Source organism: Octodon degus, unplaced genomic scaffold, assembly GCF_000260255.1.
Source record: "Octodon degus isolate 3935 unplaced genomic scaffold, OctDeg1.0 scaffold00057, whole genome shotgun sequence".
Taxonomy (NCBI): Eukaryota; Metazoa; Chordata; class Mammalia; order Rodentia; family Octodontidae; genus Octodon; species Octodon degus.
The window spans coordinates 5,592,186-5,618,235 of NW_004524633.1; the positions used below are offsets into that span (position 1 = coordinate 5,592,186).

General features: G+C 44.5%; 1 protein-coding gene across 13 annotated transcripts in view; it reads left to right on the top strand.

Moving 5' to 3' along the window:
• Window positions 1–23,453, top strand: part of Mier1 (MIER1 transcriptional regulator) — a 56,583-nt gene extending 33,130 nt beyond the window's left edge. For 12 of the 13 annotated variants that reach the window (XM_023718268.1, XM_023718257.1, XM_023718261.1 and 9 more), the window contains 8 exons: window positions 2,262–2,326; window positions 5,951–6,023; window positions 12,678–12,829; window positions 13,565–13,646; window positions 14,607–14,701; window positions 17,764–17,891; window positions 21,051–21,184; window positions 22,829–23,453. In XM_023718268.1, the coding sequence (XP_023574036.1) occupies window positions 2,262–2,326; window positions 5,951–6,023; window positions 12,678–12,829; window positions 13,565–13,646; window positions 14,607–14,701; window positions 17,764–17,891; window positions 21,051–21,184; window positions 22,829–23,157 (1,058 nt within the window). In that variant the 3' untranslated portion in view covers window positions 23,158–23,453. Of the gene's footprint in view, window positions 1–2,261; window positions 2,327–5,950; window positions 6,024–12,677; window positions 12,830–13,564; window positions 13,647–14,606; window positions 14,702–17,763; window positions 17,892–21,050; window positions 21,185–22,799 lie in introns of all 13 variants that reach the window. The other variant, XM_023718266.1, reaches the window with a different exon arrangement.
• Window positions 23,454–26,050: the final 2,597 nt, after the last annotated feature.

Consider the following 26,050-nt stretch of genomic DNA (forward strand, 5'->3'; position numbering starts at 1 on the left):
TTTTTTTTTGCGGAACCGGGGATTGAACTCATGTCTTTGTGCTTGCCAGGGAAGCGCTTATTCCACTGAGCCATCTCCCCGGCCCCTATCACTGTTCTTTTTAAATTTATTTATTCCGCAATCCCTTTCCAAAGTACATGGATCTCCTTGTAGGTTACCGTGCAGCAGTAGTAAGGCCCTGTGGAGGGTGCCTACGTCACAGCAATCGCTGTGCTCCTGCCTCTGGCTGTGCTTCTTTGTTCATGTCAGCTTTCACTCTGTACATTGCTTTGCCTCTTAGCCGTCTCTGAGGCATAGTCGTGCTCACTTAGAGCAACACTGTAAGAAATGTCTCATTCAGCAAATTCTTGGTTGTGTGAGCATGCTAGGGCAGTGATGGTGAGCCTATGGCACAGATTTGTTTTAAAATAAAAGATGTTGGGACCGGGGAGATGGCTTATTGGAATAAGTGCTTCCCTGGCAAGCACAAGGACATGAGTTCAATTCCCGGTTCCACAAAAAATAAAATAAGAGATGTTACTATAGAGTTGTTTTTTCCCCCTAAACTAAAACCTCAGTGTTCAGGTTCAGTGGTAGTATTGACGCTTTGCAATAAATAAATGGGATTAGAGTAGCAGCTTGGCATTTGGTCTCTAAGAGGTTCGCCATCACTGTCCTCCTGGAATATATGTGTACTAATTCAAATGGCTTTGACATCCCAAGTGACAGAACCATCCAAGACCACGTAATACAGCATGGTCTGGTGTGGACTGCAGTAGAATGACACAGCGCACCACTGTGACCCTGAGAACTTGTGTCTTAGCCTTGTAACTCTCGGTCTGAAGCAGTCTTTGGGTCTTAAAGTGGGGACTGTCTGCATGTTCACTCGCTCGGTCTGCCTGTTCATCCTGAGTCCAAATTACTATTCTAGCAGGTGGCTGCTTGGTAAGAACAGCTGACACTCAGCATTATTAAATGTGTGGTCTAAATTTCTGTATTCGAAAAGGAAGAAAAAGTATTTGAAGAGAAGTAATCTTACACAATGTAGTGAGATGATAACTGTTTAAATGTGGCTAGCTGGCACTTTGAATGATTGGTTGCCAATTTAGTTGGGAAGTGAATGTCAGTATTGCTAATTATAATTTTTGTATAAGAAGCACTGTGAGTTCTGACCAAGGATCTGGCTCAGGAAAATGGGTTTCAGTACAAGGAAAGATTAGTTACTGGAATAGTTTTGTTTGATGGTGGATCATGTAGTAGTAGTCTTTCCTTTGGCCAAACAGAGAACGAGATCCACTGCCAAAGTTTGCTAGCACGAGGGAGGCTGAGTGCATGCTCTGCCTTTTGGAACAATACATGCTTCCTGCTTCTGCCCTGGGGTTTCTTGTGTCATTTTGGGGGAATACAGGCATACCTGCTGCCCTAGCTTGTCCATAGAAAGCTTTATGTAGTCATTGCCGTGTGTGACGTCGTCTTGGACTTTGTGTGGTGGCAGTCCACTGGTTTTCATATTTGCCCTCTTCATTTTAATGCATTCTTATTCAGAGCGTAGAAGCAGCAGCCTGCCCCTGTGAACAACACAGAGGCTGTGAATAGTGGCAGTCTGCAGAACTCTGCCTCCATTTGTGCGCTCCTCTCTCCAAGACGATGCTGTAGAAGTCCTGGGGCTCGAACGCTGCTTAGAAATCAGGCCCTCCTGTGTTAGACTACTTGAGATCATGTTACTTAGCTGTCACCAGACTTTGGTACCAGAGTGAGGGCTAGAAACTGTCTGGACTGCACATTTCCCGAGTTTTTATAGAAAATAATTTCCTGCGAATATGAATTTACATATACGAATAGAAAGTGCTTTTGCTTTTTTTTTTTTTAAACTCATTCCTTTGTTTTTTATTTTTAATTTTTTTATTTTTATTGTTTTGATACAAAGTCTCTGCAGTTCAGACTCAGTCTCCTGTCTCAGCCTCCCTAGCACTGGGATTACAGGCATGTGCCACAATGCATGGTTTCAGGGCCAGCACAGGGTGTAGTACCTACCGGAGGTTGAACCTGGGTCCTTGTGCTTGCCAGGCAGGTGCTTAGACCTGCCAGGCTGTCTCCCCAGCCCTCCTTTGTTTTTTTGTTTTTTAAGCAATAAAATATTGATTATTTGATTTAGGATATCTTTGCCTAAATCAGCACATACTATTTAACTTGATAAGTACTTGATGATAGATGTAAAAACAGCATAAAAATATAGATGTGGGCAGAATAAGCGATCATTATATAATATTGATTTATTTTAGATAGTGAAATAGAAGAAGAATCTGAAGAAGATGAAGATTATATTCCATCAGAAGACTGGAAAAAGGTTAGAACCTTATTTTTCCAAAACTTGGATAAGTCAGTATTTAAAAAGCCAAGTGTATCTATTCTTTTTTTTTTTAAATTCCAAGTATATTTATTCTTATGTATATTGATAAAGTTGATTTGTGAGCTCTTTTGTTACATTGAAGCATTTGACAGATGTGGCGATTTCTCCTTGATACGCCCAGATGAGAGATGTGTTACCTTTTATCAAACAAAACGAGGGTACGAGGGTGAGGAGGACTGGGTAGGTGGGCATGTCAGCACCAGGCTGACCTTTGCATCCATCCAGCTGGCCAGCTGGTACTAAGGTGGTGCTAAGTTAGACTTTTGTTGCTCTGTCAGAAATACCACAATTGCTTTTTTTTTTTTTTTTGGCTTGCTCAGCCTGCCTTAAGGGCGGGCCTGGTGCGGCATGTGGAGCTGGGGATCGAACTGCAGTCCCCTGCACCTGACTTGGTTTGCCCAAGCAGGCACTTTAAAGAGCTGAGCTAAACAGCAAGCCCCCCACAATTGCTTTTTAATATATATGGTTTGAAGAAAATTGTGGAGGCCTTGATGTCTGTTAAGTAAATTTTGACCATTTAAGTCGAACTTTTTTCCTTTTTTGTAAAAGGAAAGCACAATATTGAATTTAATGTTGATAGTTATAACTGACAGATCTTTGTGCAGAAAGACAGACTGGGTTTCTTTGTAACTATACACAGTTACATTAGCTTTTATTCATAAAATTAAATAGCATTACATAATTAACCAGACAATTAAATTAATTTTAGGTTGTGAAGGTGTTGACCTCTTAGGAACATATGTCAAAATGTGCAGACTTGTTTAAAAACATTTATATAGAAAAAACATGCCTGTTGAGATACAATTTTTTTTCAAATCATTTATTTATTTGGTATAGGGTCTCACTATGTAGCTCAGACTCGTAGTGATCCTCTTGTCTCAGCCCCCCAGCGCTGGGGTTACAGGCATGTACAGCACGTCTAGTTTTGGTGGCAGGCTCAGCGCACGGGTTCCAGGGCCGGCATGGCGTGCTGTACCAGGGATTGAACCCAGGTCCTTGTGCTTGCCAGGCAGGCACTTAGACCACTGCATTATCCCCCCAGCCTGAGAGATAATTATTCATCCACTCTCTTTCTTTTAAAAAAAATTTTTGATTTGAATTTTATGTTCCTCTTGTTCCTGGATGTTTTATAAATTTGATGCATACCCATTACTTTGAAAGCAAAACAGCACAGAGTATCACATTACTGGACTTGCATATCTCTTTAACAAGTTCATTTAATTATTAGTAATGCTGGGCCTCCGTGTTCTTGGAAGAACATGTGTGTGCATGTGTGCACAACTGTGCTTTATGATGGCTAAAGTTACCTGGCTTAGAATGTGAGAGGCAGACTTAAAAAAGATCTGACCCTCCTGCTGATAAAGTTAAAAAAACATCTATTTAGTGTTTCTTTCTTTAGGAAGAATTAAATGATGATTCAGGTGTACTCCGGTCGGGCCCCAAAAGAAGTTCATGTCGACGTGTCTTGTGTCCACGTGCCTGCTAAGACTTAGTGCAAGGGTCTGAAGAGCTGGAGAACCACAGTTTTCTTCCTTTGCAGACTGAACACCTGATGTAGTTACATTCTTGTTGCATGAGTGGCCTTCCCTTTAGCAAAGCTGAACAACTTAAGGAAATGTGCAGTGTTAGTGTTGAATTGAATGAGGCCAACAGAAAGATGCCAGTGTTAGAGAGGGAGAGCTTCTCAGGGTGGGCCTGGGTAGTGAGGGACAGTTAGTCCAGTGCATTGGAAAGAGTGGTGGGAGGAAACAGACTCAGGAAAGTTCCTTCCTGTTCAGGTGAGCTAGTTGGGCAGATATTTTTCAGTCCAATTTTTAATGAAATTCGTATGCCATACAGAAATTCAGAGGAAAGAGAAGTCTTTAGAGTCCTATTAAATGGCTCTTTTCCAGTGCCAGTTCAAGTTTGTATACCCTTCTCCCACATACAATAACTGCTTTTGCATCTGGAGCATTCAGCAGCACTTTTTCTATTAAATGATGAAGCAGGGCTCAGAGCAGGCTGACAGGTAGGGAAGCCTTGGGCTCCGGGCCGCTGCTCCCTGTCTCAGAAATGGTGTGCAGTGTAGCATGACTTGGTGCATCTGCATTGTTTTTTCTCTCTCTCATCTGACTGGATAATTATCAAAATTTGAGATTCAGTTTTTGAAGGCATATGAGATGAAATTAGATTTTTAAAGAAGCTAAGGTAAAGGAAACAACTTTTAAGTGAAACCTGAGTTAAATAGTGACCAGAGAACTTACTCTGTGTTCCCAAGAACATGTTTTTCCTTTTGAGAGTCACCTTTTCACATGTTTTTGGGAATAACAACGTCAAGTGTAGGGTTTGGTGACAAGCAAATGAAAATGGTGTGCAAGATCCCAGATAATGACTTGATAATAATGACCTTAAATGCTGTCACCCTCCCTTTCATACACTACAAAGGGAATCAGCAGATGGATGGAACTACTCTGAACTAGTAGACAAAGGAAATGCCTTCCCTTTAAAGCCATCAGAGCGTCTAAGCTCTGGCTTCACGTTGGTCGCTTAGAGGCTGCTCACACTGTGGCTGCGAGGCCTTGTCCATAGAGTAGCCTCGGTCTGGACAGTTCTGAGCATTGATACCCAGACGCTTCCCAGCTAGGGTTGACGTGACTGCTCTTTGGTACACACAAGTAAATAAAGAGGCACAGGAAGTGATAACAGAAGACTCTTTATAGTGGAAGACATACAGAGAATTGAAGTTTGTGGAGAAATGTGTGTGATACTCTTTAGAGGACTGATCAGGACAAGGGCTGACTTTCCTATGCAAGCGCAACAATGACTTTATTTGCATAGAACGTGTCTTTGAGGTTGTAATAGGTAAAATGAGTTCTTTATCATTAAGATAAGGTGGCAGACAGGAATCGGTGGCAGATGGGTTCCTGCACTTCGTCCTGCAGGCGGCTGTGAGCACTGCAAAACCTGCTGCTGTTGGGGTCCCTGTGGGCTCCCTGAATGACCAGTTTCACCTCTGCTCATTATGGAGCTGATCGTCAGGTCGCCTGTGTAAAATTTAATGGTGTTTTTTATGGGGCTGCTTTCTCATCTTCCATGGGTTTAGGGAAAGTCAAACGCTAAGCTGCCGGTCTGCTTGGTCCTTCCTGGGCTTTATGGGAACCCTTGCAGTGTCCTCTTACCCTCAAGCTCTGTGTGCCAGACTTGAGGGCATGTCAGGATGGCTGAAAGTGCTGAGGGACTAAGCCCCCAAGCCTGGGCAGCCCCAGCGCTGTTGCCAGCCCTTTCCAGGTGCTGCTGTCTCCGCTGCAGTGTGAGACTACTGATGTTCAGAATGCCAGGCTGTTTTGTGATCATCAGATTGTGTGATGAGCAGCCATGTTTAAAGTTCGTATTCATTGTCTGCATCACATTTCATGCCATTTTGTTATGAATATTTTTATCTAATCATATTCATTTGTCTTCCTCATACTCCTGGGGAGGTTGTTTTTATCTGTTTTATGACAGAAACCAGAGTTTACCCAAGAAGATGGTTGAGCTAGAAAAAAAAAATTAAGTCCATTATTTTTTTTTACTTTTAAACAGGAGATTATGGTGGGCTCCATGTTTCAAGCGGAGATTCCAGTCGGTGTGTGTAGATACAGAGAAAATGAAAAAGGTGAGTCAGCTGTGCAGCGGATCCTGAGGGGTGAGCTGTCGTTACCTCACGTGTGAGATGTGTCAGAACGCGACAGCCTAGTAAATGACTGCTTTAGCTTGCGTAAGGGAACTCTGTACTCTAGGAGCTATTTTTCTGCTCCTCCCCATCTAAGTTTAGAAAAGGAAAAATGCTGTCTTGCTTTTAAGTGACTTAAAACATCCCAACCATTTCTTTTAAAGCTTTTTCCAGGCCGAGCATGGTGACACACCATGGCCTATCATCCCAGCACTTCAGAGCCTCAGGCAGGAGGATCGATCGCCATGAGTTCAAGGCCAGCCGGGGGCTACCTAAACAGGTTTAAGGTCAACCTGAACGAGACCCTGTCTCAAAATAAGAAATAGGACTCCATCTTTTAAAAACTCTAAACTTGACCTTTACCCTTTATAATTTAGTTTTTAAAGCAAGTTATTTTATGGCAGTAATAGGTTTAAAAACAAACTGGATACTGAATAACTGACACAAAAGGCTTTTAAAACTTGTTATTAAAAAAGAATGTAATTAGTGCTCTTACAATTTGGAATACCCTTGTACAGTTAAATCGTACATGATTTTTATCTAAATGTAGTCCTTGACTTAGGTTATACTTGCATTACTAAAAATTTCTTCAGATTTTTAAAAAGAGAATCTGTCTCAGATTATTCCCGTTAGGTAGGTTCCAGGAAGAATGCCGCGCATGTTTTTGCTGAGTTCCTGGGCAGTGTGACCTTACTCGCAAGTGCATTTGATTTCTTCTAGCGCTCTTCTCCTCTGCTCACCATGCGTCCACAGGGCCCTCTGGTGTTGCTGTTACTGGCAGGGGTCTCGGGGCGGCGCACCCTGCAGTTCTAAGGCATTCCCATCCTGGGCCAGGCAGGAAGGCAGTGGCAGTGTGGGGCACTCTGGGTCAGTTACCTGCTTGCACCCCGCTGAGGTGCTCTGTGGTTTGTGCTGGCATGTGAGCTTAACCCCTGGCACTGAGGGTACCCAGGGCAGTGGCTTCATCCCACAGTGCTCTGCAGACACAGAGGGAAACTTTTTTTTTTTTTTTTTTTTTTGTGGAACCAGGGAATTGAACTCATGCCCTTACTTGCCAGGGAAGCACTTATTCTACTGAGCCTGAGCCATCTCCCCGGCCCTTTTTTTTTGGGGGGGGGGGTTGGAACCGGGGATTGAACTCAGGCCCTTATGCTTGCCAGGGAAGCACTTACTCTATTGAGCCATCTCCCTGGCCCTGGAAACCAGCTGTTGACAGCCAAATGTAAGTGTGCTTCACTGACAGGTAATGTAGTAGTACTATTTCTGACTTGCACATAATAGTGCACGTTCATCATTACATTCCTTGTTTCTGCAAATAAACGAAGTAGTGAAAACTGGACATTTATCATGTTGTTTCTAACAGATTTCTTTTTAGTGTTAGCTAAGAAAGAGTAGTACCTCCTTTGATAGCTTTGTATTTAGTAGATAGGAGGAAACATTTCAAGTTCATATTATGGTGAAGGTTTAAATGATCTCTTCATATATTTTACTTTTATTTTAAAATTATCAGATGTCACAGTAAACGAATTATCACAATCCCTCATTTTAAAAAGACTGCTAATTCTGGCTTGATGTTACCAATTTCTGCATGATTTTTAGTTTTTTTTTTTTTTATTTTTTTTTTATTTATGTGTGTGTGTGTGTGTGTGTGTGTGTGTGTGTGTGGCCAGCTCAGCCCACCAGGGGGCGGGGCTGGCTGGCATGTGGTGCTGGGGGATTGAACCGGGGTCCCTGTGCTTTAGCAAAGCTTGTTCTAAGTAGGTGCTTTAGACCACTGAGCCATCTCACCAGCCCTCTGCATGATTTTTAAAAGCAGTGATACATAATCTTTTTCAAGAGAAGATGTGACTTAAGAAGTTTTCTTAATTTTGAAAATTTGGATATTAGTTTGTAAAAAGATCACACGATTGACTTTAGAAGAATAACATTGCTTTGAAGGAGTTCAGTGGTAGAGGGCCTTTGCTCCATTTTATTTATATTTATCTTTAATGTATTTGGTTGTTGCAGGGTCTTACTACACAGCCCAGACTCATAGTAATCCTCCTGTTTCCAGCCTCCCCAGCACTGGGATTACAGGCGTGCACCACTATGCTCAGACTCTTGACGGGCTCAGCCACCCTTGGGGCAGGGCTGGCACATCATGTGGTGCCAGGGTTCGAACCGCAGTCCCTGCACTTGCCTAAGCTTGTCTAAGCAGACACTTTAGTCCACTGCACTATCTCTCTGGCCTTTGTTCCATTTTAAGCTTGAAGAAATTCAGACTTCTGTTAGGACTAGACTTAAGCAAACCATTATATAAATTGTACTATTTCTTCAGAAATAAAATAAGAAAGATAGTACTAGTTAAACTTCTGATAGAAAAAATTTCACAAGATGTTTTCTGTCAGGTACTCTTTTTCATAAAAGTGCCCCCAACTTAAGTATCTTTATTATAGGCGGTATCTGATAGGTGGGCTGACCTTCTCCCTTGCGCCCGTATGAGCCCCACCTCCCTGGGTCTGGCTGAGGGCAGGTGCTCTCTCCCCCAGTTGTTTTCTCCCTGACCTCCATGCAGATTGTGCCTCTCCTCCTGTCATGCCTGCTCCTGTAAACTGGGGCCTATTTTGTTTACAACATCTCCTGGGCTGTACCCTCATTTTCTTACAGTCCTCTGAGTTCTCATTTGTGCCCCACTCAGTGCCGACCCTTGCCAGGGCCTGGGCTGCACCCCTCCATGGGGCATTGCTGGCCAGCTGTGCACATCTCTGTAGATCACTTCCTGAGCACCTCTAACCCTAGCTATGCAGACGCTGGACCTCGTGGGTAGCTGCTCTTCAGGGCGTGCTGAGAGAAAGTCTGTGTGCTCAAGATAAGCGCACAGAGTTTGCTAAATAGTTTGTATATGCAGTTGGCTAAATATACAGGCACGTAAGCTGCAGGTTCCTGGATCCACTGCATCTGTCACTCATCTTTGGAGCCTTCAGTGACAAGTTGATTCTCACTACAGAGGAACTGAGTAAAAGAGCGAGTGCCTGAGTTAATAGTGAGGTGCAAAATAGTGGTAACAAGACTGCTACAGCAACCACTTAGTGTGGTTGTCCTGATTTCATGGATAGCACTTAAGCCTCGTGGTCCTGACGCATGCTCAGTTCCAGTAAGTAGCATTAGAATTTAGTTGATGGTTAACCTTCAGATTTTGTTGGCCACATTTTCATGTGTTTTGTTTGCAGGTGTCAAAAAACCAGTTCAATTAGCTTAAGCCAAAAGAATTTACTGGGCTGCTTTGAATCTGGTTGAATCTGTTGATTCAGTTGTAATTGTATTCAGCTACACTTAGGTTATCTACAATTCTCCCCGCCTTTATTTTCAGACATGCTAGAATGGCCGTGGGAATGCTTGTCGTGTACTGCACACAGTCCTGTAGCTCGAGGACCAGCAGAGGAGCATTTTCTTACCCTGTGCTCTAGCAGCAGTTTTGGAGAGAACCACAGACTGGGCTGCCAGAAGCCACTGAGCAGAGAGACGAGGGAACAGTGCCACTCGCCTGGGGTCCCTCACATGTTCCCATCTCCTGGGTAGTGTCAGCCCTGTCCACTGTGAATGACAGGTGAAAAGCCTGCTTCCCAAGGCAGCTCTCGGTTATGTGTGTGGGCCCAGGACAGTACTGGCTTTCCAGCAGAAGTAGAAAGGGAGCGCTGGTGAACACCCTGCTGTGGGCTAGACAGTGCTCTAATACTAAGAGCTACCCTCTGGGGAAGGGCAATGTCGAGACTAGAAACTGAACTGGATCAATCAAGAATCAGATGGAAGAGTAGATTATTTAGGAAAAGAGGAATAGCACCACTGACCCAATTCCCAGGTTTTTCTTGCATGACAGAAATCCTAGATGGGTAGGATTTAAGCAGTAATGGATAGCAACGGAAATGTAAATTGCTCCATATACAATTTAACGGATTATTTTTCTTTTCTTTTTTTTTTTCTTTTGAGAGAGAGTCTGTATGTCTCCTGGATTTGGTGGTCCTCTGCCCTTGCTGGAACTGTAGTTGTGGGCCACTAAGCGCGACTCTAGTTCTAACCTGCGAGGAGCTCCAGTAGGGATGGAAATGTTCCAGATTTCAGGGCAGTGGGTTTTCCTGTTCGGGATGCTCAGCCTGTGATAGCAGTGTTGAAGCAGGCATTCATTTAGCCCATGTGCAGGCAGAGCAGCGTGATGTGAGGGCCACTTGCATTGTTCACAAGCAGCCCTCGGGGATGCAGTGACTAAGGGTGTCTTGTAAGCCCTTCACCATGCCAGAGTGACACTTAGCTCAGCACCTGGCATCTGCAGATGTATTGCCTGGGTGGTTTTTACCTAGGCACAATGAAAGGAATACCACTTCCCTGCCTAAGACCAGCAGGCAGTGAGTCAGTCTGTGTTTACTGAGAATTAATTTCCTGATTGTAATGCTTTGTTTATACTTCTGTGGTAGTGTTCTCTCAGCCTCCTTTGTCAATTACGTTTTTCTCTGGGATGTGTATTATGCTTCTTGAGGATCTCTCCCACTGTGCACTTTTTAAATCTTATTTGGTACAGGGTCTCACTGCACAGCTTGGACTTATAGTCATCTTCCTGTCTCAGCCTCCCCAGCCCTGGGATTATAGGTGTGCACCACCACATTCGGTTTTGGTGGCCAGCATGGCATGTGGTACCAAGGATTGGGGATGGAAACGGGTCCTTGCACTTGCCAGGCAGGCACTTAGACCCCTGAGCTATCTCTCCAGCCCCTCCCGTTGTGTTTTTGATAACAGCAGCAGAAAGATGTTTGCACACCTTGCTGCTTAAAGGGTGGTCTACAGTGCCCCCCCCCCAGGCTCCCCTGTGCCTTCCTGAGAAGCGGAGGCCTGAGGTCCCATTTCAGAACTGCCCAGTCAGGATCTTCCACCAGTCAGCAGGCACCTGCTTCTCAGCACTGCGTGTGTGCACCAGGCTGTCTGTTCAGACCGGTGGTGTATTTGTACTGGTTCAGAATGAAATCACTCAGAACACTGCTTCCGTTTTGGTGATTGAGAACATGCTTGTGTCATTCATTGTACCTACAAAGAGTAAGTTTTCCTTTGTTGCCATGGAGTGAACTGTAGTCCATTCAGGGTTCCCCCACCGCACCACCCCCCACCCCCAGCTGCTGTCCCACAGCCTAGCTTGTCCTTTGGCGCCCTCTGGTGTAATTGAGACCATCTCTATGTACTGAACTTACTAAGCGACCTGGAATGGGGTTTGTGACTGGAGAGTGTCCGGACTCAAACCTACCTTTCACCGCCTTCTTCCTGAGACAGTCTTATCCACCCCAGAGGTTCAGTCGATAGTTTGCTCTTCTTGGAGAACAGAACTAAGCGGAAAGCAGTAGCATTTTACACAGGTTCAGTTTATTACATGCTTATTGCGTTCAGGCCTTAGAGCTAACTAGAGGTCTACTGGCAGGCTAGGAAAGGAGTGACATTCGTGAAGGTCCTCTGCACTGTCCTTACAGTAGAGTGCATCTGGGGAAATACTAGGTCAGAGGAGGCTGCAGGGTCTGTGGGTGGAGGGCAAGGTGGGTTCTATCCATAGAACATGCTTCCTGGATGCCAGCTGCTGTCAATAATGAAAGGAACTTGATCTCTTAAAATTGTTCTCAAGCAAGTTCCTTCGTGTTGGCATTTCAGTCTTTGTCTCCTTGCTTTAAAAACAAAAACATTAAAGCCATTCTGTGTCCCCACTTTCTCTAGTTATTACCCTGTCTCACCCTCACGGCCAGGTGGTCCAAGAGTGTGTTCTGCTTCATTCTCCACTTGCTGTTCACTCTTCAGTGTCCACCAGCATGGCCCCTGGCACTAGCAGCTCCCTGGCTCACCCCTTTGAGGGGTGCACTCCGCTCCTGTGACCGCACGCTCTTACTGCTGGGAGTGCCTGTTGCTCTTCCACACTGGCCATCACTGGTGTCCTGTCGTGTGGAGCTCGAGAGGGCTCTGTTGTCGGTCATCCATCTTCTTTTCTCTTTTTAAACTATAGATTTAGGCTTGACTCTTTGTATTAGAAATGTTGATGAAACTTAAAGTTATAACTTATTTTAGTGAGAATGTGTGATCTTAATACAGTTTCAGGCTACAGAGACACACAGGCAGGACAGTTAGGTGATGCCCAGTGCTGCCACCAAGGAGTGAGCAGTGGGCATTCTTGTGAGCAGGTTCTAGACCTGGTGTTCTCACAGATAAGTCTGTGGCAGCAGCGGGGGCCCTTAACACATGCCAGGGCTGCATCACAGTGCTGAAGTCCTTCTGGCTTCCCTTGGGAAAGTTAGTCCAGTCTCCCCTTCACAAACACGGCAGAGACAGGTGGGAAGAGAACTTGGCCCACACCTCGCATGTTAGGTAGTCAGCACCGGCGCTCCAGAACTCTGGCAAAATCGTGAGGTCCAGAACAGCCCCCTTTCTGTGCAGATGCCTGTACCCCAAGAGCTGCAGCATTCCCTGAAGGAGAAGCCAGCTGACAAGTGGGTGCACCCTGCCCCAGTCGGCGTGCACCACTTGTGCAACAGCGCGTGAGCACAAACCCTGTTGTGCTCCAGCAAGGTTTACTAACTTTCAGTTCTACCCCTTTAGTGTATGAAAATGATGACCAGCTCTTGTGGGACCCTGAGTACTTACCAGAAGACAAAGTGATTGTGTTTCTTAAGGATGCGTCCAGGAGGACAGGTGATGAGAAAGGTGTGGAAGCAATTCCCGAAGGGTCTCACATAAAAGACAACGAACAGGTGCGTGAATGAGATGTCCTCGGCTTTTCCTCAGCTAAGCCAGGCGCGCACACTCACAGGTGGGAATGTGCAATCTGACTTCGCAGTCTGCGGCAGATTCTCACTGTTGCCACACCTGCCTGGCTGCTGTGAGCTCAGCAGATGTCTTGGTGTCCTTGAGGGCATGTGGCTGTCATCAGTGCGAAACTCCCGTGAGAGAGGGTGACCATGCGCATGGTCAGACATGCCTACCTCACAGAGCATGCCGGATTTTAAACCTTTTTTTAATCCTTGTTTTTCTTTTCTGACTTGTTTAAAATTATGCCAGGAACCTGTGAAAGCCACAGTGAAGAAATTAACCATTTATGTAAAATTAGACGTATTTTTATTTCTAGATTCTTTGGATACTATGGCCACAAAGTTAGAATGCTTGCACTCTACCTTATACAAGTTTGGAGTGTGTTAAATACCACAATTCAATTGATATTTTTCCTTGGTATTTTTTATGTTGTGTTCACTAAAAATACCCCTTCCCAGACCAGAGATAAAACTCAGTGGCTTAAGCACCCACCTGGCAAGCACAAGTCCCAGGTTCAATCCTTAGTACCGTAAGTAAGTAAATAAATAAATAAAATAACCCCTTCTTCCCCCCAAAAATAATGAAAACCAATACTAGATTTTGAAAAAAATCTTTTCAGTTGTAGTGTAAAGCAGGGCTGTGCATGATCTGGCTCATCAAGCAAGCTTGTTTTCTAGGCGTTATATGAATTGGTTAAGTGCAATTTTGATACAGAAGAAGCACTGCGAAGGTTACGATTCAATGTAAAGGCAGCTAGAGGTAAGCATAATTCTTAAGTTTTTGTTTGTTTTCATGACTTGGCAGAAGTTTAAAAGTTAAGCCAACATTTAACATACACTGTACATGCTAAGCTTAGTTTCTAATTCTGCAAGGTGTAGTAAGGGTGGGATGAAGGCTATTCCTGCCTTGTGGGAAACTGAGGCAGTTTTAAGTAAATAAAAATGCAGAGTACCTCAAAATTTCTGAGTCTGTGTGTGAAGCTGAGCCTGTGATCTGTGTGCGTCCAGGAGCTCTGTGACATGACAGGCGTCGCCTCCACTTGAAGGCGGGCTGTGCACTTGGTGAGCTGGTGAGGCAGGAGTGACCCATGAGTAACGACCAGAGCTGCCATGCTGGGTTTCCTTTTCTTACTGTTAGGCTGGCTTCTCTCCCACTTTGTTTAGCGTAGTTTGAGAAATTGTGATGAAGTCTACAAAAACATGAAGGTCTCCTCAGTTCAGAGGGGCTGGCTACACTCCAGCCCCTGGGCCCTGCAGCCGTGTGCCTCAGACACCTCCTTCCTTCCTGCCCCTCCTAGGAGAGGGAGCTGTTGCAGCTGGAGGAGGAGAGTGGGTGGGGCTTCTGGGCAAGCTTCAGAACGTGACATTTTGACTGGGATGGAGAAGATGGTTGGCATGCACTAGGAAGCAGGGCGCAATTGTAGGCACGGGATGCAGCACACTACAGCTGAAGTACGGAGAGCTGAGAAACAGAACTGCAAGGGCTAATGCCGTGGAGTCAGGAATCCGGGGCAGAGTGGCCCAGTGGAGGCCAAGTAGGGGCCAAGTCATTGAGCGTCACATGAAATGAAGATTTGTCCCTGCTCTCTATCCTTTGCAAGGATAAAGTTAATGCTTGAAGTAAAACGTTTCCCTAACATCACATTTTTATTTGCAGTTTTGTTTGTTACATGCAGCATTGGGGGAATAATGCTTAACAGTTTCTCCCCCTTTTTATCAGAGGAATTGTCTGTTTGGACAGAGGAGGAGTGTAGAAATTTTGAACAAGGGCTGAAGGCCTATGGAAAGGATTTTCATTTGATTCAGGCTAATAAAGTAAGTAATGTTCTATTTATGGGAAGTTTAATAAGTCAAACTGACATCTTTATCTGCTGTATTTTCCATTAAAGTTTCTATAATGAATACTGTAATCTTTAGGATGTGGCTAACTATTATAGTAGGCATACCTAGACTTCCTCACATAAACTTGCTCGCTCACTGTGTGATGCTAGAACGTTCTGAGGCTTGAGCTCCAGGCATGGTTGGTGCCAGCCTCCCAGCACTCTGGAAGGCTGAGGCAAGGCAATGGCAAGGTCTAGCCCAGTGTGGGCAGCTTTTTGGCTTAGTGAGATCTTGTCTCAAAAATTTTAACAAGGACTAGGGATGTATGTAGTTGCTTGCAAAAGCCCTGGGTTCAGTCCCCACTGGCACAAACAAAATAATGAATCATTTACAAGTATGTTAAACAATTATAGGTTATAGTGTTTATGTGTAGTGTAGTACTTAAAGCTGCTTTCTGTCTGTGAGAGATACCGTTCAAATTTTAAAGCACTTTTAACATGAGTTTATAATTAAAAGTCTAAGCCACATTTTTTGTTTTTATTTTTTTTCCCCAGTATTTGGGATGGAACTTGGGACCCTGTGCTTGCCAGGCAGGTGCTTGTGCCACTGAGCTATGTCCCTGGCCCTTGTTTGTTCATTTTTGAAGTTCTGGGCCTGAACCAAGAGGTCCATGCACGCTAGGCAGGCGCTGTGCTCCAAGTACCTTGTGACAGTTTTTGTTTTGCGATGATCCGCTCTATACTGCCCATGGTCGGCTCAAACTTTCGATCTTGCCTCATCCTGCCAGCTAGCTAGGATTACAGGCATGTGCCATTGCTTGGCTTAAAAGCACATTCTTAAGATTTAAATGAACTTTCCGGAGGTGTTAATAGGTTGGCTTCGTTATGAATTAGTGCAGTTGTCATAAACGTAGAATTTTGTTTCACGTGATAAGTAGTCACTCCATATTGATAATATCAGTCATGTGGTGCTTATCCCAAAAAACTTCCTAATTACAGATTTGTTTTGGGCTTTCATTTTTAGAACTGAATTCAGATAGGATTTTAATAGTAACTACCCAATTTATAGATAGGGAAATGAGTTGTTCTCTACAAGATTAAAGGTTTCAAGTTTAACTATAGGAAGTTAACTACTAGGCTTTTGATGTACTGTTATTTTTATTGAACACCAGGAGCAACATTGTGTTTTCTTAAAGAGAGTATTGGCCTCTTAAGTGTCGCATGGCAGCTGGGCAGAGCCCTGTGCACAATGTGGGGCTTAGGTCTGAGGCTGTGCCTTCGTGTAACGGATTCCTTTTCTGTTTATTTTGTGGCAATGTTAACTAGAGCCCAGGGCCTCGCTCTTGCTCGTCACAAGCCACCCCAGCTGCATTCCCGACCTCTGTTCTGTTCTCCCGGCTGTGAAAGGGCAGTGCCATGCAGCACACGTAGTGTTAGTTCTGCTTACCAGGTCAGAGTAACTTCACAGGACCTATAAGCTTGCTGAGCTTAATTTTTGGTGCATTAACTGATTTGTTCTTAATTATGTTTTTCCATTTTGGAGATTGATATTACACATAACTAATGAAAGAGAAATGTTGCATTTTAGCTTTCAGGGTGCCTTAAAAGACAGCATAATTGCTGTTGAAATTTATCCCTAATGTGTCCAAGTCATTTAATAATCTCAACACTAGGAAAAAACTATTTCATGCTAATGGCTAGCTACTTATGTGTCTGATTGTTTTTAGTCTCACATTTCACGGTTGAAAGGATTTCTGTAAGATTTTTCTAGCACTGGCCTTCTTGCTTGGAGTCACAGCATCCCTGTGAAGAACACCCTGCATGACGGCTAATCTGATCAACAGAAGCAGCACCTGCTTCTTTTGAAGCCCAGTGAACTTCCTAGATGACCTCTAGCTATGAGCCACAAACTCTGCTCTCACTTGCTCTATAGAGATTTGGATGGTGGTCTAGATGGACGGCCTCTGACCTTGGTATAATCACACTAGCTACCATGGTAAACCAAGGGTCGTCCTTTGAGGGAGAAAAACATTTCAATAAAAACATCAAGGAATTGGAATTTTATACTTGGAATTAAAATTCAGATTTTAACCTTAAATTCTATGACAGTTTGTTTTATTGAAGATTTCCTGTACTGCTAACTCTGCATGTATCAAAATGTCTTCTTTGCTTTCAGTGTAGTACCCTTGATTTGGTTGAAATCTGTAGAAATGAGATTCCATAGAAAGTCAAAACTAGCTTAGGATTTTTCTAGCTGTTTTGAGTCTCAGAGCAAAATGGGTCATAGAATTAAGTGCATGTAGCGGAGAAACAAGGCACACGTGGGCAGGCATCATTGGGTATAATGTGTGTCTTAAGTTTTTCTGCCTCAGTATCCAAAATTGGTTATGGTGCTATTTATCTTGCATCCAAAAAACTGATAGTGGTATCATTTTTTCTTTTAAACTCCCAGTATTTTATTAATGCTATCAGCTCTTTTCAGCTTTCCAAACTTCCTACAAAAAAGGGGGTCTTGCTCTCAGTCGCTCATGCGCACCTACGGCTACTGGCATCACGTGAGGGGATCCACTCACTTGCACAGATAGAGGCCGTGCGCCAGCCGCGGGATGGCTGAGGAGCCAGAGCCTGCACAGCACTGAGAACACATTCGGTTTCGCGTTCCTGTGGCACATTCTCAGGCATGTCTGGTTGCTGCTGGGACTAAGAGAATCTTCTGGAAGAGAATTTAAAGGTTGTGTCCCTCGGTGCTGTGTGAGCGTCAGCGCAAACTAATATTTATCTTGCCCTCATGCCACTCGCACATGCTTTCATAGAGACTTCCTTTACAGTGAAGTATCAGAAAACAGTGGCGCACGTGCAGAGCAGGTAGCAGTGCTTCTCCCCACCCCCAAGGTGAAGAGCGAGCACGGCCCATGCTGGCTGCCGTGCTAGGTTGCGCCTGCTCAGTTGTGTGTTGGTCAAGGAGGACCTCATTTATTTTCAGACTTTAGCTATTTTTCATGGAATCCCTCTAGTAAGGAAGAAATGGTTGGTAAAAACAGCATTTCTTTTTTATAGGTCCGAACAAGGTCAGTTGGGGAATGTGTAGCATTCTATTATATGTGGAAAAAATCTGAACGCTACGATTTCTTTGCTCAGCAAACACGATTTGGAAAAAAGAAATACAACCTTCATCCTGGTGTAACGTGAGTCGATACATTTTTCTTTTAGAGCTATGTGTTTTATTGCTAAGAAGCTTTTCTAACTTAAGTAGGATTTTTTTTTTTTAGAATCTTGCTCTTGTAATGGAATTTACATTAGTTTATTGCTATTGTATCTCTTCATAGACATTCACAATCTCATGTCAAAAGGCTATTAACAGTACAGCGCATGTTATTTGAGATGATAAACCTGTGAAAGCAAGTGTGTTTTCAGTAGGTGCCCCTAGAAGAAATGGATCATAGAAGCTGTCAAGCCTGTTCTGTTTAGAACAGCACATGTAGTTTAATAACTTGAAAGCACTTGGAGGGAGGGAAGGGGACTATTCTAAAACTGTGGTATTTTTTTTTCTTCATCTAGTCTAGTTTGATCCCAAGAACCAAAATAAGATTTGAAAGTAGTTGTTCTAAAAAGGAAAAAAAACAAATACATTAAGTCAGATCAAATTGCTTTTTTTTTTTTTTTGTGGAACCAGGGATTGAACTCAGGCCCTGCGCTTGCCAGGCAAGCGCTTATTCTGCTGAGCCATGCATTTTTTCTGTAGTTAGATTCTGTAGAGGGAGGAGCACACATATGGTCGCTTCCCTTTTCCTGGTGGTCCTGAGCCTTTTCCACCAACAGAAGTACTATTGAATGACTAGTAACATGACTCCAGCTTCCCCCTCACCCAGATCCAGGCGCTGCGTCCGCTCTGTGCAGTGTCTCACATACCACGCACCGTCCGTGTGCTTCACGTTCTGTCCTCTTTCACTCTTGTGGAATAGAACATCCCCTCACCCCTGGTAAGCTGTCACTTAAATATAGAGAGCACTGAATCTGTCACGAGTTACTTCTGTGTGCTGAAAGTGACTTACAGTACTGTCCTTGAACATTTGCTGATGTTTACAGAATAAACATGGTGCAGAGCTGTGTCTTGGTTTCATTAGTGTGCCCAGTCTAGATGTGCTTGGGCTGGCCACACAGTGGCTGCACAGCTGTGCACTTGTGCTTCTCTGCTTCTGGCCATGCTGCTGCCTGGCCGCTTGCATTTACTACTTGCTCCCTTGGGAAATCCGAGCGGGGCATAGCTGAGTAGAATTGACCCTCATCCCTCGCACTTAGAGCTGGTGATGACTGAGGCAGAAGTTCAGTTACCACAGAACACAGATTTCATATAATTGCTTAGTGTTATGGAAGTTTCTGGGTCCTTTACTGCCTAGAAGAACTGAGGGGGCATATGCAGATTGAAGATTTCACTGATTAGTCTTTGGTAATTTTAAAGCGTAATGATAGAGAATTAGATACAGCTATCTAGTCTGCTCAGTATATCTTAAAATAGTTGCGGTTCTCAAACTATTCTGTGTGGAAAAGTAGTAGTACCAGCTTTTGTTCTTTCAACCCACTGCAGAAGTAATGTTCATGCATGAAGTACAGTCTGTCATCCTCAGCAATAAGAATGTAAGATTGTCATGCCGGGTCAGACCCAGGCTCACCAAGGGATGAGGTGTGGGCTGGGCTTAGGGGGCCCCCAGACACTCGAGCTGGGTGACTGCTCTGCAGCGCTCCGTCTGCAAGCCTGACGGTCAGCTCTCCCATAGCTGAGGAACGGCAAGACCCAGTACAGATGTGCTCAGAGTAACCCAGGCCTCTTCCTTCAGGCTGTGGAGTTACCCGGGTCTGCTTCATACAGTGGCATGAAATGAACAAACATGATTTTTCTCTTGGCGGAGGTGGCGTTGTCTATAGGCTCCAATAGAGCTCTTGCGTCTTACCGAAAGCCAGTCTTGTTTGGCTGAGATCTTCCCTTTCTGTGTTATACTGTGTATAAAAAGTGAACAGACTCTGCTCGTCTGGCTTGTCTCCGTTTTCGGCTTCTACTTGTAGCTTAAGTGACATTGTTTTCCTCCAGTTGTTACCACAGTGAGAGCCACTTATCCTCCCCCCCCCCCCGCCCCCGACCGCCACTTTTGTGCATGTGTGGTCTACAGACAGCCTTTGCAAGACCCTACTGCAGATTTTCCCTGTTTACTGCCTAGAAGAACTGAGGGCATGTGCAGGTTGAAGATTTCACTGTAACATATGAAGCTTTCCACATAATTTTCTTGAAGGAAAAATTAATTCATAAGCCAGTTATTGAATGTGAGACTTGCAGGTGGCCTATCTGGCCCTGAACCCTTTGCTGAGCGTTCTGGACTTCATCAGTCTTTAGAAAATGAGGGTCCTTATTCTCGTGGCAGTGCGGCCACATTCAGAAACGTGCAACCATCTTGCCGTCTGCCCAGGTCCGGACACCTTCGTGCGGCTTTCACACCCTCTGCCGTTGCAGGGCCGTTTTCAGCGATGCTCACTCACCTGCCTTAATGTTGGGTCTGTAATTACATTGAGCTGCATGGCACTGAAGCACTCTTAAAGCCGTTGGCATTCGTTCTCTTCCTTTATGGGGGGCAAAAACAATGCCCCCGTTGTTAAATGGCCTCCTCACTCATGGGTCTTTTTCTGACCCAAGTGTTAGTTTGTACTTCAGTGCGTTTGTACTTCTTGAGGTCGACATCATACTCCTGTCTCTGCTGTATCCTCTTAACCCAAGTGACAGTGGCGGTGGTCAGAGATTAAAATTACAGCTGCAGGCCGGGTGTGGTGGCACACACCTGTCATCCCAGCATGGGAGGCTGAGGCAGGAGAATCACTAGGAGTTCGAAGGTAACCTGGGCTTCACACTTCGAAACCAGCCTGAACCACATAGTGAGAGCTTGTCTCCAAAAAAACAGCTCCCAACAGATCAGCCCACTGGCACACCAGACCCCGTTTTCTTCCAGGAATTGCCTTAGGGGCCTTAAAATCCAGCCTGTCTCTGTTCAGAGCTTAATTTCTACTCCTGACAATCTGACTGGATCGGATCTCTTCACATACAGACCCAAATTGAAGACTTTTATGTTGCCTACTGCTCTTTAAAATTTGCTAGTCAAAGAGGTTTTCTCTACAAACTCCTAACCAAAACAAACTGGCCTTGGCGGTAGACCTGACCCAGTAGACAAGGCCCTGGAGTGAAGGCAGTGAACTGTGGGGTGGACAGTATTTGTTGGGAAAGATTTGAAAAGTTAACCTCAACGATTCCAGTTTCTAGCATTCTTAATAGAAGGAAATAACAGCATTCCTGTCCATTTAAGGGACTACATGGACCGTCTTTTGGACGAGAGCGAGAGCGCAGCCTCCAGTCGCGCCCCATCCCCTCCCCCAACAGCCTCCAGCAGCAGCAATGGGCAGAGTGAGAAGGAGGATGGCACGGTGGGCGCCCACAACGGTGAGCAGGATGGGGCTTGACGCACTCCCACAGGGGCTTTGGGTCAGGTGGCTCCTCTAAGAAGCCGCAGGGCAGGCTTTTCCTTTCTGGTCGGGCTGGTGCCTGGATAGGGCCACCATTTCTGTCTGGGGGGAGACGCCGACCAGTGCCTGAGCACCCCTAGCACCCCAGGGCCTGGACACGCTCACCACGTGCCACTGAACCACGGGTGTGTGGCACAGCGTCCTCTTTTCTCTAGGACTTTGCAATATGGGCGCTGTTTTTAACTGTCGGTCTGACCCGGCTTCTAGACTTGCGGCTGGCCTGCTCCTCTGATGGCACTTGCTCTGTGAGCCCCACTGCACAGTCAGTGCGTGTGGCCAGAGTGCGTGTGCGAGGCTCGTCCTTCATGCTGAACGCTTCAGGTGGTTAAAATGGCACGTCAGGGCCGGCCAGATCACTCAGCGGATTAAAGCACGGGCAGCAGGCACAGGGGCCAGAGGTTTGTTCCCAGCGTGCTGTGCTGGCCCCACCCCCAGGGCTTGCTGAGACAGAGATTAAGACTGGGCGTGGTGTCCGATCTAATAGAGACCCTGAACACCCTGTAGAACCCTCCCTAAAATATAGGAAAAATAGATTGGCAGTGTCTCCAAAGATATGCATGCTGTACTCATCTTCAGTCAACTTCAGCACAGTGTCTTTAGTAATTGCTGTTGTGAAATAGTAAGAATTTATTATTGTACCGACTATGGAGAAATTTGGATTTTTAGTTAACACTTTCAATGTATGTTTGGGCACAACAGCATTTATTTTTTGCTATTGTCACAAATTAAGTCCACTTCAATAACAGTGTGTTCTTTTTTAAAAAATGTATTAATTTGGTGGTCCTCCTGTCTCAGCCTCCCCAGCGCTGGGATTACAAGTGTGCACCATCACACCTGGTTTCAGCAGCCAGCACAGCACTCTCGCAGTTCCAGGGCCGGCATGGCATGCAGTGCCAGGGATCAAACCCAGGTCCTTACACTTGCCAAGCAAGCGCTCAGACTACTGAGCTATCTCTCCAGACCAGTGTGTGTTCTTTTAAAGCTTAAAGCATGGGGACCAGGGATATAGCTCAGTGGCATAAGTGCCTTCCTGGCAAGTGCAAGGTCCTGAGTTCGATCTCTGGTACTGCCAAAAAAATAAAAATAAAAAAGTTCAAATCTACAAATACACACTAGGAATACAGTCATGGCATCATCTTGGTTTTAAATGGCAGTAAAACCTCTCAGCTTCCATAGTAACACTGATTTTGTTATTTTGTGGCTCTGGAAGGCATGGCACTTTAGCTAACTCTAAAGGTCCTGCCAACCGCTCAGCAGTTGGGCTTCCCGTGCAACAGCTGGGTTATGGGTTGCTGGTCTCCCAGGGCACTTCTGGTCTTCACTTTGTGCAGTGGCCTGGCTCCATCCTCACGTGACTGGCACACGAAACCTGCTTGGATCCTCACTGTGCAGTGCAGCTGAGGAACACAGCTAGGCCTGTCATGAGGGTGAAACCACCTCCGTGTACAGATCTGGGGCCCGCGCTCCCTTGTGAAAAGCCATTTGCAATAGCTATTACATAATAATGTGCAAATCTAACGCCTTCATCTTAGCAGTATTGTGTATTTTTCTCCCAACTTAGGGGTGTCATCTAACGGGCCAGGTGAGATGGTGACCAAGGAAGAAGGGAAAGGTGAAGGGCTGCATGTTAACGGGCCGACAGGGGGACATAAGAGACCGCTTCATGCGGAGACGGACACCAATGGCTACGAGGCAGACGACCTGACCACCGACCAAAAACTTGCCCACATGACTGCAAGAAACGAAAGCGATTTTGATGACAAAAGTGAGAGACCTGCCAAAAAGCGAAGGGTAAACAGCAGTGGGAGGGAGAGTCCAGGTTCTTCTGAATTCTTCCAAGAAGCAGTGTCACATGGAAAAGCTGAAGAACTTGAAAACACAGATGACTAAGTTGGAGATCTGTTTTACTTTCTTTGGAGTGATTCTGGTGTGACTAAAATTTTCAGGGTTGCTGGGTTACCTTAAACAAGTTGATTTCTTTGAAGCTGTTTAAATATGAATTGGTAATTTTTTAAGAAATAAGATTTCATAATTCTCCCTTTCTGGGTTCTTTTACTTCAAAACTGGCAAAGGTCCTTTTAAGGATATAAAAAAGTTCAGTAAATTTGAATGAACTGAAGATAAATCCATACCTTTTCATGCTGATGTTTGTCATAAAATTTCACTACAAGGCAATTTTTTCTTGGTTGGATAGAGAGAAGTGAAAAAAGAGTTCAAATTTGTTTAACCCCAGTTTTTTCTGAGTTTCTTGAAATGCCTTTGTAATAGGCATTTTCACTCCATCTGAATCGAGTGTCATTATTAAGGAAACCCTTACAAATCCTGAAAGTTATGCTAGCATGATTTTTTATATATATAGAAGTTTAAAAATAAACCAAGTCAGGTTTGTATATGTAAAATTGTTGACATCAGTGATGTCTTCCACATTCTTATCTGGGCTTAAGAAATACATTCTGTATTTTTCCAGATTCTTTGTAGCCTTTGAAAGATTTTTACAAGTACATACGTCTTCACTGAGCTGTCCTTTCTTAATACAAAAGCTTGTATAATTTTCTTAACTTGTACAGTTGGTAAACTTTTATGAGGAATTGATATTCTGAGTCCGTCAGCTTTCATTTTATTTTGCTAAGGTTTTTCTAATGAATTTTTAAGTGTTTGTGTAGTTAACCAAGTCATGTTTCTTATCCAGGTGGTAAAAGCATTCATAAAGGATTGTGAAACATTTTTTCAAATTTCTACCTAAGGACAAATAGTTTGAGAATTATGAAATTAAGCATGATTCTTAGGTTGTACTTCGTTTTGCATTTATTATAATTTTTAAAGCAAAACAAAGGTTTAATGTCAGCTTAAGTGCTTAGATGTGTCATGCTGACTAGAATCCTGTTCACTTATTTTTATATGCATCATAAAAGTTCCCATTCTCACGTCAGACAACAGAGGCGAAGTCCAGTGATTCTCAGACAGGGCACATGTGGGGAGTTGCTCCTGACAGGCCACATAACGGATTCCAGGAAGCTTGAGGCTTGCAGACTTTGCCGGTCATGGTCCAGCTGTTCAGGTTAATGATGTTTTTCCAAAATGAAAATAAGATAAACAGTACCTGCTTCTGGGTGTGATTACAGAGAATTTTCTATCATCATGTAAATGTGGCAGTTTTAGTGCAGAATTCTTGTGAAAAAACATAATTTTATGTAGTTCCTAGTCCAGCCTGGGCTCCGTGCTTTGTGAAGGGTGAGGGCTTTCTCGCACCTGTGCACAGAGATGCTTCTGCTGGCGCCCGGCTCACGTGAGGTCCAGAGCCACTGCCTTTTAAAGCCGGTGTCTGGTTGGAGCAGCTCAGCGTGGAAGCCAGCAGCTGGGCGAACCAGTGTCTGGCCCCTCCTGCCGGCCCCGGCCTAGCCTCCTGGTGCATGCTCCGGCCTTGCCTAAGGATCCAAGGGATCGAGGCTCAGGTGAGGTGTAGGAGAGCAGGACTTTGTAGTGATTTGTTTTACTTACAACTATCCAGTTATGGCAGCAGCTTTAGCAGATGACCCACAATCCACTTTCTAAATCAGATTTTATGAATGAATCCAAAGCATCCTAGCTCTTTGTCAAAGATGGGTCTACAGAAATGTTTTAAAGGAATAGTGATGCTGTACTTTTTCAGTTGTTGCAATATGAACAATAGCATTTTCACCTTTTTAAAGATGCATTTTATTTGCTGGTTTGTGAAGTTCTTGCAAACCATTGATACAGGAATGTTTTTAAGTAAATTCTCAGGCATGTTTGCAAATAATGGCACATGTATAAATGTTAGGAATTTTTACTTCTCTTTTTAAAGTACACATAATGAAAGACATTCCACTATTGAAATGTAGTGCTCGGCTTTGCGTACACACTGAATTACACTTTGCTCTTCAGAATGCAGCCACTATAACTTGCTAAGTCCTTGCACTATTTAAGAATCTTAGTAATATCATGAATTTAATTTGCTTAAGACTTAGTACCTTGCGGAAGTCTTGAACTTTTGACAAACTGCACTGGGAAAAGCAGCTTTTCTCAGTGACCGCCCGCCTCACCTGTCCGGGAGCGCCCTCCTTTTCATCTAAAATGGAGTTTCTGTGTTCTGATGTTTTCAAACAGGTTTCCTCATCTGCAACTCAGTTCAACACAAATCTGTTGAGCTTTAAAACGTATTTGAAGTAATATTTAAATAGGCATTTAAAATTATGAATTAATGTTTTTAAATTTATGCATAGTAATTTTGCACTGTAAAATATTTTCCTTCTCCCATTCCCTCTGCCACTCTGAATATGCTTATTAAAATATTTTTGTAAGCATACTTGTGTGCAAGTGTGGTTTGTGATTTTCATGAGATGAGTTTGCTAGGTTTGAATGTCTGAATCACAGATGAACGCAGGCAGTTGGCCTGGTGCAGGATCTGAGTACCTGGTTGCTTTGCACTGTTCCACCCAGGCCAAATGCTGCCTTCCCTGCTTTCGCTGTGGGATTTGTACTGCGCTGTTGGACAGTATGCAACGTGGCCTGTCTGCTGGAAGCACCAGGCACTCAGCACAGGGAAGGGTGAGTGGGCTTCCAAGAGGCACCGGGCAGGAGCTTGGGCTGAGTGTGGCACTGGCACAGAGCTGGGACCTAAACAAGGGTCTTGGCTTGTGGCCCCCACAAGCTGCTCCTTCCCTGTGGAGTGGAGAGCGGTGGCTGAATTGCTGGGGCAGCCACCGTGGGCCCAGGAGCACCAGCATACAGAGCAGGACCCACGGCCACCACCTACATGGGAGCG